Genomic DNA, 13,134 nt, shown 5'->3' with positions numbered 1-13,134 from the left:
GCCGACACGCCTAAGTGACGGGGGACAAACACACCAGCATCGGTTGTCAAGCAATGCTAGGGGGGGACAAACTAGACACCCAAACACACACAAGCATATATATAATATATATAATATAATATATGACGGGCTTCTTTCAGTTTCCATCTACCCATCCACTCACAAGGCTTTGGTCGCCCGAGGCTATAGTAGAAGACACTTGCCCAAGGTGCCACACAGTGGGACTGAACCTGGAACCATGTGGTTGGTAAACAAGCTACTTACCACACAGCCACCCCTGCGCCTATATAATTTTTTTTCTTGTTTTTACTTGTTTCTTTATATATATATTTCTTTATTAAAGCTCTCACTGGTGAAATTTGTCGTCTACCTGAAACTAATGTGGAATGGTTTAATCACATTGAAAAGGCTTTAGAGCTATGTGACTGCATAGAAGGTTCAGATTTGAGTAAACAAGACAAATTACATGTAAGAATAATATTTTAATTATTATTTTCTATTAACTATTTGGAGTTTTAAATGCAGCATTCCTGTTTGTCTGTTTTTTTTTTCTTTGTTGTTATTTTTGGGGTTTTGTTTTTGTTTTTTGTTTTTTTGTTTTGTTTTTTGCCTTTCATGGAGGAAGAGCCTGTGCCAACCCTCCAAAACTAGTGAGATTGATGCCAATAATGTTCTTGAAACTTTGCAAGTCAACATCTTCAAGAAAGGCATAGACAGAGAAGGAATTTCTGAGATCCTACATTCTAGAAAGGAAGAACTAGGTGTAGGCCTGAGGAGTTGGACACAACAAGGGGAGTATGAGAAGGAAAGGCAAGTAGAAAAAAGGAATGTCTAAGTGAAGGGGAAATGAACCCAGCAAGCTCTGAGGAGCAGAGGCCATTATAGTATCACCAGAAAAGGTAGAGAGAGAGGACACAGTACACTTGTAGGCAGAGACTGGAGTATATCTGTGAATGACTCTTTTATGCCAGTCAGTCTGGTGGCCCCTTACTGAATGTACTCCAAGATATCTGTGTACAGTAGCAGCAGCACCACCATCCAAGATGTGAGATCAATAGACTGGGGCTGGTTATGTGATGAGCTGGGGCTGGTTATGCAGTATAAGCTAATTTTATTAAATTGTTATGCAAATGAATACAAGGATGGTTCTAATTTATTCTAATGTATAATAACATAATTGCTTATTAATAAACAAATTGTAAAAGTATTTTGGTTAAATTCTGTTTTACCGTAATTTAATGGGTTTCAGATTTTGACACACAGCTAGTAATTTCAGGGGGAGGGGATAAGTCAATAACAATGATCCCAGTGCTCGACTGGTACTTACTATACTGACACTGAAAGATGTCAACCCTGGAAGAATCTGAACTCAAAGCATAAAGCCAAAGTGCTGCTAAGCACAGGAGTGGCTGTGTGGTAAGTAGCTTGCTAACCAACCACATGGTTCCGGGTTCAGCCCACTGCGTGGCATCTTGGGCAAGTGTCTTCTGCTATAGAAGATTGGAGTGGATTTGGTAGAGGCAACTGAAAGAAGCCTGTCGTATATATATATATATTATATGTGGGTGTGTTTTGTGTATCTGTGTTTGTCCCCCTAGCATTGCTTGACAACTGATACTGGTGTGTTTACGTCCCCGTCACTTAGCAGTTCGGCAAAAGAGACCGATAGAATAAGTACTGGGCTTACAAAAAGAATAAGTCCCAGGGTCGATTTGCTCGACTAAAGCGGTGCTCCAGCATGGCCTCAGTCAAATGACTGAAACAAGTAAAAAGAGTAAAAAGAGTAAGCACTTCGCCCAACATGCTAGCAATTCTGCCAACTCGCCGACTTGTGTGTCACCACAATCTATTAAAATATGATGCAAACTATTCTTTATTATTACTTTTATATTTCTAGCTGGAATCTTCATCCGTCTCATTGTGGAATCATGCTGTATCGTCTAAATTTGGAGGCCAGCTCTCAACAGCAGCTAATGCAAAATGTGAGTTTCGGTTTCAGCTTTACTCTAATTAATATAAATTGGCCAGCTAAGTACCATAGAATAGAAAATAAGCAATCAGTAAGCTGATTCAGCATCTAAATTTTTATTCTTATTTGTTGTTACTTCCCTCTGTTTATTTTGGCTGTATTATTGTAAAAGACATACCCCTGGTTCACTCCTTTCTCTAAAATCTTAAGTCTTATGGCTCTCTGGAAAAGGATCACAAAAATCATTACAAAGTACCTGTACTCTCTCTCTCTTTCTTTTACTTGTTTCAGTCATTTGACTGCGGCCATGCTGGAGCACTGCCTTTAATCGAGCAACTCGACCCCGGGACTTATTCTTTTGTAAGCCCAGTACTTATTCTATCGGTCTCTTTTGCCGAACCGCTAAGTGACGGGGATGTAAACCCACCAGCATCGGTTGTCAAGCAATGCTAGGGGGACAAACACAGACACACAAACACACACACACGCATATATACATATATATATACATATATACGACGGGCTTCTTTCAGTTTCCGTCTACCAAATCCACTCACAAGGCTTTGGTCGGCCCAAGGCTATAGTAGAAGACACTTGCCCAAGGTGCCATGCAGTGGGACTGAACCCGGAACCATGTGGTTGGTAAACAAGCTACTTACCACACAGCCACTCCTGTGCCTGTGTAGAACAACAACAGAATCAATGTGACCTACAGCCTAAAAAGAAATATGCTATTTTATTATCTTAAGCATTTCTAAAGTAATAAATACTAATATACCAAAAGAAAATGATATCACATAGGGGATAAGCTTTCATAATTCTAAACGAGAGTGAAAATCATCATCATCATTTAACGTCCGTTTTCAATGCTAGCATGGGTTGGATGGTTTGACTGGGAACTGGGAAGACAGGAGGCTGCACCAGGCTCCAGTCTGATCTGGCAGTGTTTCTACAGCTGGATGCCCTTCCTAACTGTACAAACACTGCCAGATCAGACTGGAGCCTGGTGCAGCCTTCTGGCTTCCCAGTTCTCGGCCGGTCAAATATCATTTATTGTTATAATATATATTGAGGTAAAGGCAGCGAGCTGGCAGAAACATTAGCACACCAGGCAAAATGCTTAATGGTTTTTCATCTGTCTAAGGCAGCGAGCTGGCAGAAATGTTAGCACACCGGGCAAAATGCGTAGCCATATTTCGTCTGCCGTTACGTTCTGAGTTCAAATTCCGCCGAGGTTGACTTTGCCTTTCATCCTTTCGAGGTTGATAAATTAAGTACCAGTTATGCACTGGGGTCGATATAATCAACTTAATCCATTTGTCTGTCCTTGTTTGTCCCCTCTGTGTTTAGCCCCTTGTGGATAGTACAGAAATAGGTATTTCATCTGTTTTTTTACATTCTGAGCTCAAATACTACCAAGGTTGGCTTTGCCTTTCATCCTTTCGAGGTCGATAAATTAAGTACCAGTTATGCACTGGGGTCGATATAATCAACTTAATCCATTTGTCTGTCCTTGTTTGTCCCCTCTGTGTTTAGCCCCTTGTGGATAGTAAAGAAATAGGTATTTCATCTGTTTTTTTACATTCTGAGCTCAAATACTACCAAGGTTGGCTTTGCCTTTCATCCTTTCGGGGTCGATATAAATTAAATACCAGTTGCGTACTGGGGTCGATCTAATCAACTTCCCCCTCCCCTACCCAAATATTTCAGGCCTTGTGCCTATAGTAGAAACGAATATATATTGATGTAAAAATGATGTTTTTGATATTTCTTAACTGAATTGGTCTTTTACAGTGAGGAATTTATCTTTTAAGATGGTACATTTTTGTAACAGTAACACATCAGATGAAGTCACTCTAAGAAAATTATGCATGGTTCGTAAAATTCCAGTTTTATTCAGTTACTGTTAACTTTTTATTGGAATTATTTGTATATATATATATATATATATTATGTAGGTGTTGTTATGGCCAGTCAGAAAGTCACCATAGATTTCATGTCTGTTATTGCATTTAGCCATATAGGCGCCTCATCAGACCTACAGGCTGGAATCTACACGTTTATATGTGTATGTATGTGTGTGTGCACGTGTGTGTGTGTGTGCATGTGTGTGTTTGTGGATGTGAGTGTATGTGTGTGTGTGTGTGTATGCATTAGGAATTGATTATTGTTACATATATATATATACATACACACACACACACATGTATTGGGTTGGCAAGAAAGTACTGTTGTTTTTCACAAATAGATAGAGTAAGAATTTTTTGAATAACTTTTGTCAATGTTATGATTTTTTTTTTCCTTTTGACATTTGATAGCTGTTACTTTTATCTTACTTTAGAAGCAAACTGCACCTAATTTTCTTTACAGCTATTAGTTCAGTGTCAATATTAACATGGAACATTTTTGCCATATTTTGCTTTTTATTTCCATAAAAGGTAAGAAAAGCTGCTAAGACTCACGATGAGATATGTGAAGTTTAAGGTGTTGATTGCTTAACAGAAAGCACATGTCAGAAATGGTTTTAAAAATTCCGTTCTGGAGATTTTTCACTGAAAGATGATCAACATTCTGGTCAACTTACTGAACTTGATGATGACTGAATCAAAGCCATAATTGAATCTGATTGTCATATAACGGTGCGAGAGATTGCAGAGAGGCTAAATGTATCACACACAACAATTGAAAATCACTTAAAATGACTTGGACTTGTTAAGAAGCTCGATATTTTGATTCCCCATAAATTGAAAGAGATTCAATTAACACAATGAATCGATATTTGCGATATGCATCTCAAGCGCAATGAAATCGACCTTGTTTTGAATCATCGCTGGTGATGAGCTGAAGACACCTCCGAAAGGTGGGGCCCCGCCACGTCAAAACGGTAGAGGAGTAGGGGCCGAAACCAGACGTGGTTCCTCCTGATGATGTCTTGAGCTAACTGGATCCTATAAAGGAGCTGTTGTGGTAGCAGATCACGAAACACGGTTGTAATTCCTGGATTGTCTACAATAACATCAATTGAAAACGATCATGGTCCAAGTGTAATGAACCAGCACAAACCACATCGTAACCTGAATTGCATCAAAAAATGGTTATGCTGTCAATTTGGTGGGATTACAAAAGTGTTGTGTATTTTGAGCTGCTTCCAAGGAAGTAAACGATAAATTTAGATGTTTTTTATCAACAACGAATGAAACTGGAGGAAGCAATAGGTGCAGGAGTGGCTGTGTGGTAAGTAGCTTGTTACCAACCACATGGTTCCGGGTTCAGTCCCACTGCGTGGCACCTTGGGCAAGTGTCTTCTGCTATAGCCCCGGGCCGACCAATGCCTTGTGAGTGGATTTGGTAGACGGAAACCGAAAGAAGCCTGTCGTATATATGTATATATATATATGTTTGTGTGTCTGTGTTTGTCCCCCTAGCATTGCTTGACAACCAATGCTGGTGTGTTTACATCCCCGTCACTTAGCGGTTCGGCAAAAGAGACCGATAGAATAAGTACTGGGCTTACAAAGAATAAGTTCCGGGGTCGAGTTGCTCGACTAAAGGCGGTGCTCCAGTATGGCCGCAGTCAAATGACTGAAACAAGTAAAAGAGTAAAGAGTAAAGAGATTTGTGATATGCATCTCAAGCGCAATGAAATTGACCTTGTTTTGAAACGAATCATCATTGGTGATGAGAAATGGATTGTCTACAATAACATCAATTGCAAACGAATCATGGTCCAAGTGTAATGAACCAGCATAAACTACATCGAAAGCTGAATTGCATCAAAAAACAGTTATGCTGTCAATTTGGTGAGATTAATAAAGGTTTTGTGTATTTTGAGCTGCTTCCAAGGAAGTAAACAATAAATTCAGATGTTTACTGTCAACAACTAATGAAACTGGAGGAAGCAATCAAAGAAAAATGGCCAGAATTGGCAAAATGTAATGGAATCGTATTCCACCATGACAATGGTAGACGACACATATCTTTGGTAACTCATGAAAAATTACTGGAGCTTGGTTGGGAAGTGATGTCACATCCACCATGCAGCCCCTAACCTTGCACCATCAGATTACCATTTATTTTGAAGTTTGCAAAATCCTTTGAATGGTAAAACTTTCAATAATGACGATGACCTGAAATCACACTTGCTTCAGTTTTTGCCTGATAAGAACCAGAAGTTCTTCTTCTTTATCTTTTATCTTTTACTTGTTTCAGTCATTTGACTGCGGCCATGCTGGAGCACCGCCTTTAGTCGAGCAAATCGACCCCGGGACTTATTCTTTGTAAGCCCAGTACTTATTCTATCGGTCTCTTTTGCCGAACCGCTAAGTTCTATGAGCACGGAATCATGAAGTTGCCAGAAAGATGGCAAAAGGTCATCGAACAAAATGGAAAATATATAATTGGTTCAAGTTCTTTCTTTGTATGAAAAAAAAACCTTTTATTTCACACTGAAACATCGAAATTACTTTCTTGCCAACCCAATATACACACATACACATGCACACACACACACACACACACACACACACACATGCATACACACACACACGCATACACACACACACACACACATGCATACACACACACATGCATACACACACATACACATGCATACACACACATACACACACATGCATACACACACACACACATGCATACACACACATGCATACACACACACATGCATATACACATACACACACACACACATGCATACACACACACACATACACACACACACATGCATACACACACACACACACTGCATACACACACACGCATACATACACACACACACATACACACACATGCATACACACACACACATGCATACACACACACGCATACATACACATACACACATACACACACATGCATACACACACACACACACACACACACACATGCATACACACACACACACATGCATACACACACACGCATACATACACATACACACATACACACACACACATGCACACACTCACACACACACACATACACACACACACTCACATGCATACACAGAGTGGTGGTGATGATATAATACTATTATTATGATTTTTTAACTCATGCTTTTATGTTAATAATATAAAACCCAGATTACCAATGCAAAATTTATTTTTGTTAAACCAATGTCCACTATCTATCTAGTAGCAACTAAAATTTCATACAAGTAAACATATTTAATTTTGTACAAGAATTCTGAGTCAAAGGCAAAATTTGAACTTACAATCTCTCATTTCTCAAAGCAAACATTTCACTCTTTGTTTTAACTCCAAATTCTGATATATTAAGACTGAGTATATTTTTATACATCAAAAGTTTTCCCTCTCGTGCAGTAAGTTATCATTCCGAGTTAATAACCTTTGGACATTAGTAATTAATATCAATATTTAATCAATATATAAAATTTCAGATGGGACTGAAAACTATACGATCTTGGCTAGGTAAGTTGAAATAAACAATTTTGTCTTCATACAAAGATTACTTCTTTCTTTCAATTTTTTTTTCTTTTTCTTTTGAAAGAAAATTAGTTGATCAATGTCACTAACTATCACGGGAAAATGAAAGTTACTTAAAATTATAGTCTAGCTCATGTCAAATATAACAAATAATACATGAGGTATTAAATCAGCATATATTTGTATGTTATTTGATAAAGTAGATATTAATGACTTACTGACAAAGTGACTTGCTCCGAAGATTAACTTCCTGCAAGCCAACAACAGAGTTGTTGCTTTGTTTTTGAGTTACTTGTGTTTCACATAGTAGAAATAGCAGTCAAACCTTCTTGAAGTAACACTAAATGAAAAGAAAAGTACTTGTGTTTCACATAGTAGAAATAGCAGTCAAACCTTCTTGAAGTAACACTAAATGAAAAGAAAAGTACTGTCTTAAACCCTAAGGCTCACAGGGCTAATTACCTGGTTTCCATGGTTTATAAGGGACTGGGATCACAAAATTCCCCTAGAGTTGGATACCAATCCATCAGAGGGTCACCCATGAGATTTTTTTTTTAATGTCTTGCAAGTACTTGGTGACCCTGTCAGTGCAGGTGCCACTTAAAATCCCCCAGTCCACACTATAAAGTGGTTGGTGTTCGGAAGGGCATCCAACTGTAAAAACCTTGCCAAATCTGACCTCACCTGTGCTTGTGCCACATAAAGAGCACTACTCACCACACCTGCGTTTGTGCTATGTAAAACGCACTAAGCCCACTCTGCTGAGTGGTTGGTGTTAGGAAGAGCATCCAGCTGTAAAGACCTTGCCAAAACTGACCTTACCTGTGCTTGTGCCACATAAAGAGCACTACTCACCACACCTGTGTTTGTGCTATGTAAAATGCACTAAGTCCACTCTGCTGAGTGGTTGGTGTTAGGAAGGGCATCCAGCTGTAAAAATCCTGCCAAATCAGACACAGAAGTCTGGTGCAGGCTTCAGCCTGGCCAGCTCTTGTGTATGTTGACTTATTCTTTGTAAGCCTAGTACTTATTCTATTGGCCTCTATTGGTTGTCAAGTAATGATGGGGTGACAAACACAGACACAAACATATATATATATATATATATATATATATATATACATGAAGGTGCATGGCTCAGTGGTTAGAGCATTGAGCTTACGATCGTGAGGTTGTGAGCTCGAATCCCGGACCGGACTGCAAGGCACTTTATTTCACGTTGCTCCAGTTCACTCAGCTGTAGAAATGAGTTGCGACGTCACTGGTGCCAAGCTGTATCGACCTTTGTCTTTCCCTTGGATAACACTGGTGGCGTGGAGAGGGGAGGCTGGTATGCATGGGCGACTGCTGGTCTTCCATAAACAACCTCGCCCGGACTTGTGTCTAGGAGGGTAACTTTCTAGGTGCAATCCCATGGTCTGTGTCGTGACTGAAGGGGGTCTCCTCCTCCATATACATGACAGGCTTCTTTCAGTTTCCATCTACTAAATCCACTCACAAGGCCTTGGTTCGCCCAAGTCTATAGCAGATGTCACTTGCCCAAGGCGCTACACAGTGGGACTGAACTCGGAACCATGTGGTTGGGAAGCAAGCTTCTTACCACACAGCCACACCTTAATTTTTTTTTATCATTTCACTGTTAAAAGCTTATACAATCTATTTTTAGAGTAAAATTTATAAATTATCATCCATAGGCGCAGGAGTGGCTGTGTGGTAAGTAGCTTGTCTACCAACCACATGGTTCCGGGTTCAGTCCCACTGCGTGGCACCTTGGGCAAGTGTCTTCTACTATAGCCTCGGGCCGACCAAAGCCTTGTGAGTGGATTTGGTAGACGGAAACTGAAAGAAGCCCATCGTATATATGTATATATATAGATATATGCGTGTGTGGGGGTCTGTGTTTGTCCCCTAGCATTGCTTGACAACCGATGCTGGTGTGTTTATGTCCCCGTAACTTAGCGGTTCGGCAAAAGAGACCGATAGAATAAGTACTGGGCTTACAAAAGAATAAGTCCCGGGGTCGAGTTGCTCGATTAAAGGCGGTGCTCCAGCATGGCCACAGTCAAATGACTGAAACAAGTAAAAGAGTATGTTAAAGTTAGTTAAGTCATGATGCCTCAATCACCACATAGCTGGGTGCTGGACATAGCAACTAGTAAAAAGTGGGGGCACTATACAAGAACTGCTGATTTAGTCTAACAATTTTTATTGCTGCAAATTGTAATCCACTCTAATAATTATGGTAGTTTTCATAAACATATATAATGAGGAATTTGTATCATTTCAGACTGCAATTATTCAGACCGAGCTGAGTCAATTTTAAAAGTGACGATGGAGGTATGTAAAACTTCTGTAATGAGTGTTCGTGTATCATATAATCTATCCACATGTCTGTGTGTGTGTGTTTAATGTGTACAAATATTTGTAGGTATGTGTGTGTATGTGTGGTATAGACAGATAGATAGATAGATAGATAGATAGATAGATAGATAGATAGATAGATAGATAGATAGATAGATAGATAGATAGATGGATGGATGGATGGATGGATGGATGGATGGATGGATGGATGGATGGATGGATGGACGGACAGATAGATAGATAGATAGATAGATAGATAGATGGATGGATGGAGGGATAGATAGATACATGCATACATACATACACACATACATATATACATACATACATACATACATATATACATACATACATACATACATACATACATAGACAGGTAGGTAGGTAGGTAGGCAGGTAGGTAGGTAGGTAGGTCAATAGGTATATAGGTAGGTGGATGGATGGATGGATGGATGGACAGGCAGATGGACAGACAGACAAGCAGATGGACCGACGGAGAGGCAGATGGATGGATGGATGGATAGATGGATAGAAGGATGGATTAATCCCTTGGTCACTGGCAAAATTTCTGGACCATTTACAAGTATTGTGTAGTTTTATAACCAATTTCTTAGATTTTTCCTCTTTCCACAGAATTCATACATTTCTCTCTTTTTCATATTTTAATTTAAACCTTTGGCAAATTTATAGATTCACACCAAACTCAATTTCAATAGTAATTACCGTGGTCACCGTGATCACTATGACCGACTAGGCTAACAAGATGTTGCTACACATCGCTGGTCACAATGCACTTCGCATTGTTTTAGCCTTCAGATGACACTACCCCACTGGCTAAGCGAGCAGGCCAACAGAAAAAAGAGTGAGAGAAAGTTGTAGCGAAAGAGTACAGCAGGGATCGCCACCACCCCCTGCCTGAGCCTCATGAAGCTTTAGGTGTTTTCGCTCAATAAACACTCACAATGCCCGGTCTAGGAATCGAAACCGCGATCCTACAACCGTGAGTCTGCTGCCCTAACCACTGGGCCATTGCGCCTCCACATTGTATATATATATATGTATTTAAATAATGAGGGAGGTAAATTGAATATTAATTTAATTAATATCAATTTAAAACCAGTAGCCTAGCATACAAAAATCTGAAAAATCAGAGAAAATTCTAATACATGTGTATATTTAAAGGGCTAAAAACCACTATGTGGTCAGCCGTATGGTGATCTACTTCTAGCATACGGCTGACCACATAGTGGTTTTTAGCCCCTTTAAATATATATATGTATTTATATATATGATTGATGCCTTATCATGCTGTATTAAAACATGTTTTGCTTGGTTTTAATACTGTATGTTGCTCGTGACATTTTCTATCTCTATTATTTGTTATATATATATATATATACTGTTGTGTCTGGGGAGAGTCATTCTCTTTTAGTACCTTATTATTTAACACACTCAGTTAAATAATAAGCTACTGAGTGTGTTAAATAATAAAGTACTAAAAGAGAATGAATCTCCCCAGACACAACAGAATATGCTTCAACACATGAACTCATATAAAGAATCTTGCAAACCAAATCCACAAACGATAATATATATTATATATATATATATATATATATATATTGGAAGGTTTGGAGATGATGTACAGGTATATATATTAGAAGAAATGAGGTACTCAGAAAATCGGATGGTTATATGATATATATAAAAAATGTAATATACAAATAAATATCTGCAAATATAAACCATCTGATTTTCTGAGTACCTCATTTCTTCTCATATATATATATATTATATATATATACACACCCATATGCACCTTATAACAGTAATATCATATGCTAGATATATCTGTACATCAGAACTTTTTTTACCAGTGTAATTCCTCAGTGTATTTATTTATGAACAAATCTGTTTACATTCATTCCATAGAAGATATAAAAAAAAAAAGAAAAAAAAAAGAAAAGAAAGAAGCTATTTCCTTATATAAACATTTCACATTTAACAAATCGTAACTTGCTGAATTAAGAAGATTCTCAAAATTCTGCTTCAAATTACTTTGCCTGTAAGAATTTATATATATTTCAAAATACAATTCCCTGTGCAGTCTGGCTAAAAAATTAACTAAACAGCAAAATGTCTTTATTTACTAAACTAGAAAGACTTCCAGACAGATTTTCATTTGTTTTAGGGGTTTTTCTTTTCTTTTTTTTTCTTTTTTTTTTTTTAGTTTTGTTTTGCTTTGTTTTTCATCTATGTTAATCTAGTCTGTGATTTATTATTGTATATCAGATATCTGTTTTTGCTATGTATGTTTGCTCTTGTATGCTTAAAGCAAAATCTTGACTTATATATGTGTGTGTGTGTGGGTGTGTAGAAATATATGTATATATATGTATGTACACATATATATATATAAGTTTATAGTGCACATATATGTGTATATATATATATATGTATATATATATATATATATCCATACATATATATATACATATATATATAAATATATATATATGTGTGTGTGCAAATATATATATATATACACATATATATATGTGTGTATGTATATATACATATATATATACACATATATATGTATGTGTATATATATATATACACATATATATATAATATATATATATACACATATATATATGTGTGTGTGCAATATATATATATATGTATATATATGTGTGTATGTATATATGTGTGTACATGTGTGTGTATTTATATATATATTATATATATATATATATATATATATATATATATATATATATATATACAACCAAAAAAATATATATATATTGGCGTTAGGAAGGGCATCCAGCTGTAGAAACACTGCCAGATCTGACTGGCCTGGTGCAGCCTTCGGGCTTGCCAGACCCCAGTTGAACCGTCCAACCCATGCTAGCATGGAAAGCGGACGTTAAACGATGATGATGACGATGATGATAACCACTAAGTTATAGAGTAGTACAGTAATTAGATAAAGACAGTCAAGGCCAGTTTATGGTGTTACCCTGGGTTTCACATCCATAAAGTGCCTAGCTTTACAGTGTTTCTTCAGACCCTAAACCTGTTGGCCTCTTTAGAAAATGGAGGAGGAAAAGACTTCATTACTCTATGTCAACAGTAAGGGATTATCCCCCTTCAACTGTTATTCATAAATGACTGTGTTAGTGTGTGAATCCCAGGACATCAACATGAATTTCCTGAAGTGCAAGCAGAGTCCAAAGGCCTCCTTTCTGGATTTAAGGATGTTCCCCATGTCAAGGGAATCCTTTAATATTCTTGTCCATTCAGCTATGTACAGCTTACAATGCTTGGTCCCATTTA

General features: G+C 37.7%; 1 protein-coding gene across 1 annotated transcript in view; it reads left to right on the top strand.

Annotated features, from left to right (window-relative positions):
- Positions 1-342: 342 nt before the first annotated feature.
- LOC115222024 (testis-expressed protein 11-like) overlaps positions 343-13,134 on the top strand; it is a 59,233-nt gene continuing 46,441 nt past the window's right edge. The window contains exons 1-5 of the mRNA XM_036511259.1: positions 343-468; positions 1,898-1,982; positions 3,764-3,843; positions 7,386-7,416; positions 9,719-9,768. Of these exons, the coding sequence (XP_036367152.1) occupies positions 3,784-3,843; positions 7,386-7,416; positions 9,719-9,768 (141 nt within the window). The 5' untranslated portion in view covers positions 343-468; positions 1,898-1,982; positions 3,764-3,783. The remainder of the gene's footprint in view (positions 469-1,897; positions 1,983-3,763; positions 3,844-7,385; positions 7,417-9,718; positions 9,769-13,134) is intronic.

The sequence above is a fragment of the Octopus sinensis genome, linkage group LG19 (genome assembly GCF_006345805.1).
Source record: "Octopus sinensis linkage group LG19, ASM634580v1, whole genome shotgun sequence".
Taxonomy (NCBI): Eukaryota; Metazoa; Mollusca; class Cephalopoda; order Octopoda; family Octopodidae; genus Octopus; species Octopus sinensis.
This window is presented reverse-complemented; position numbering and strand designations above follow the sequence as displayed.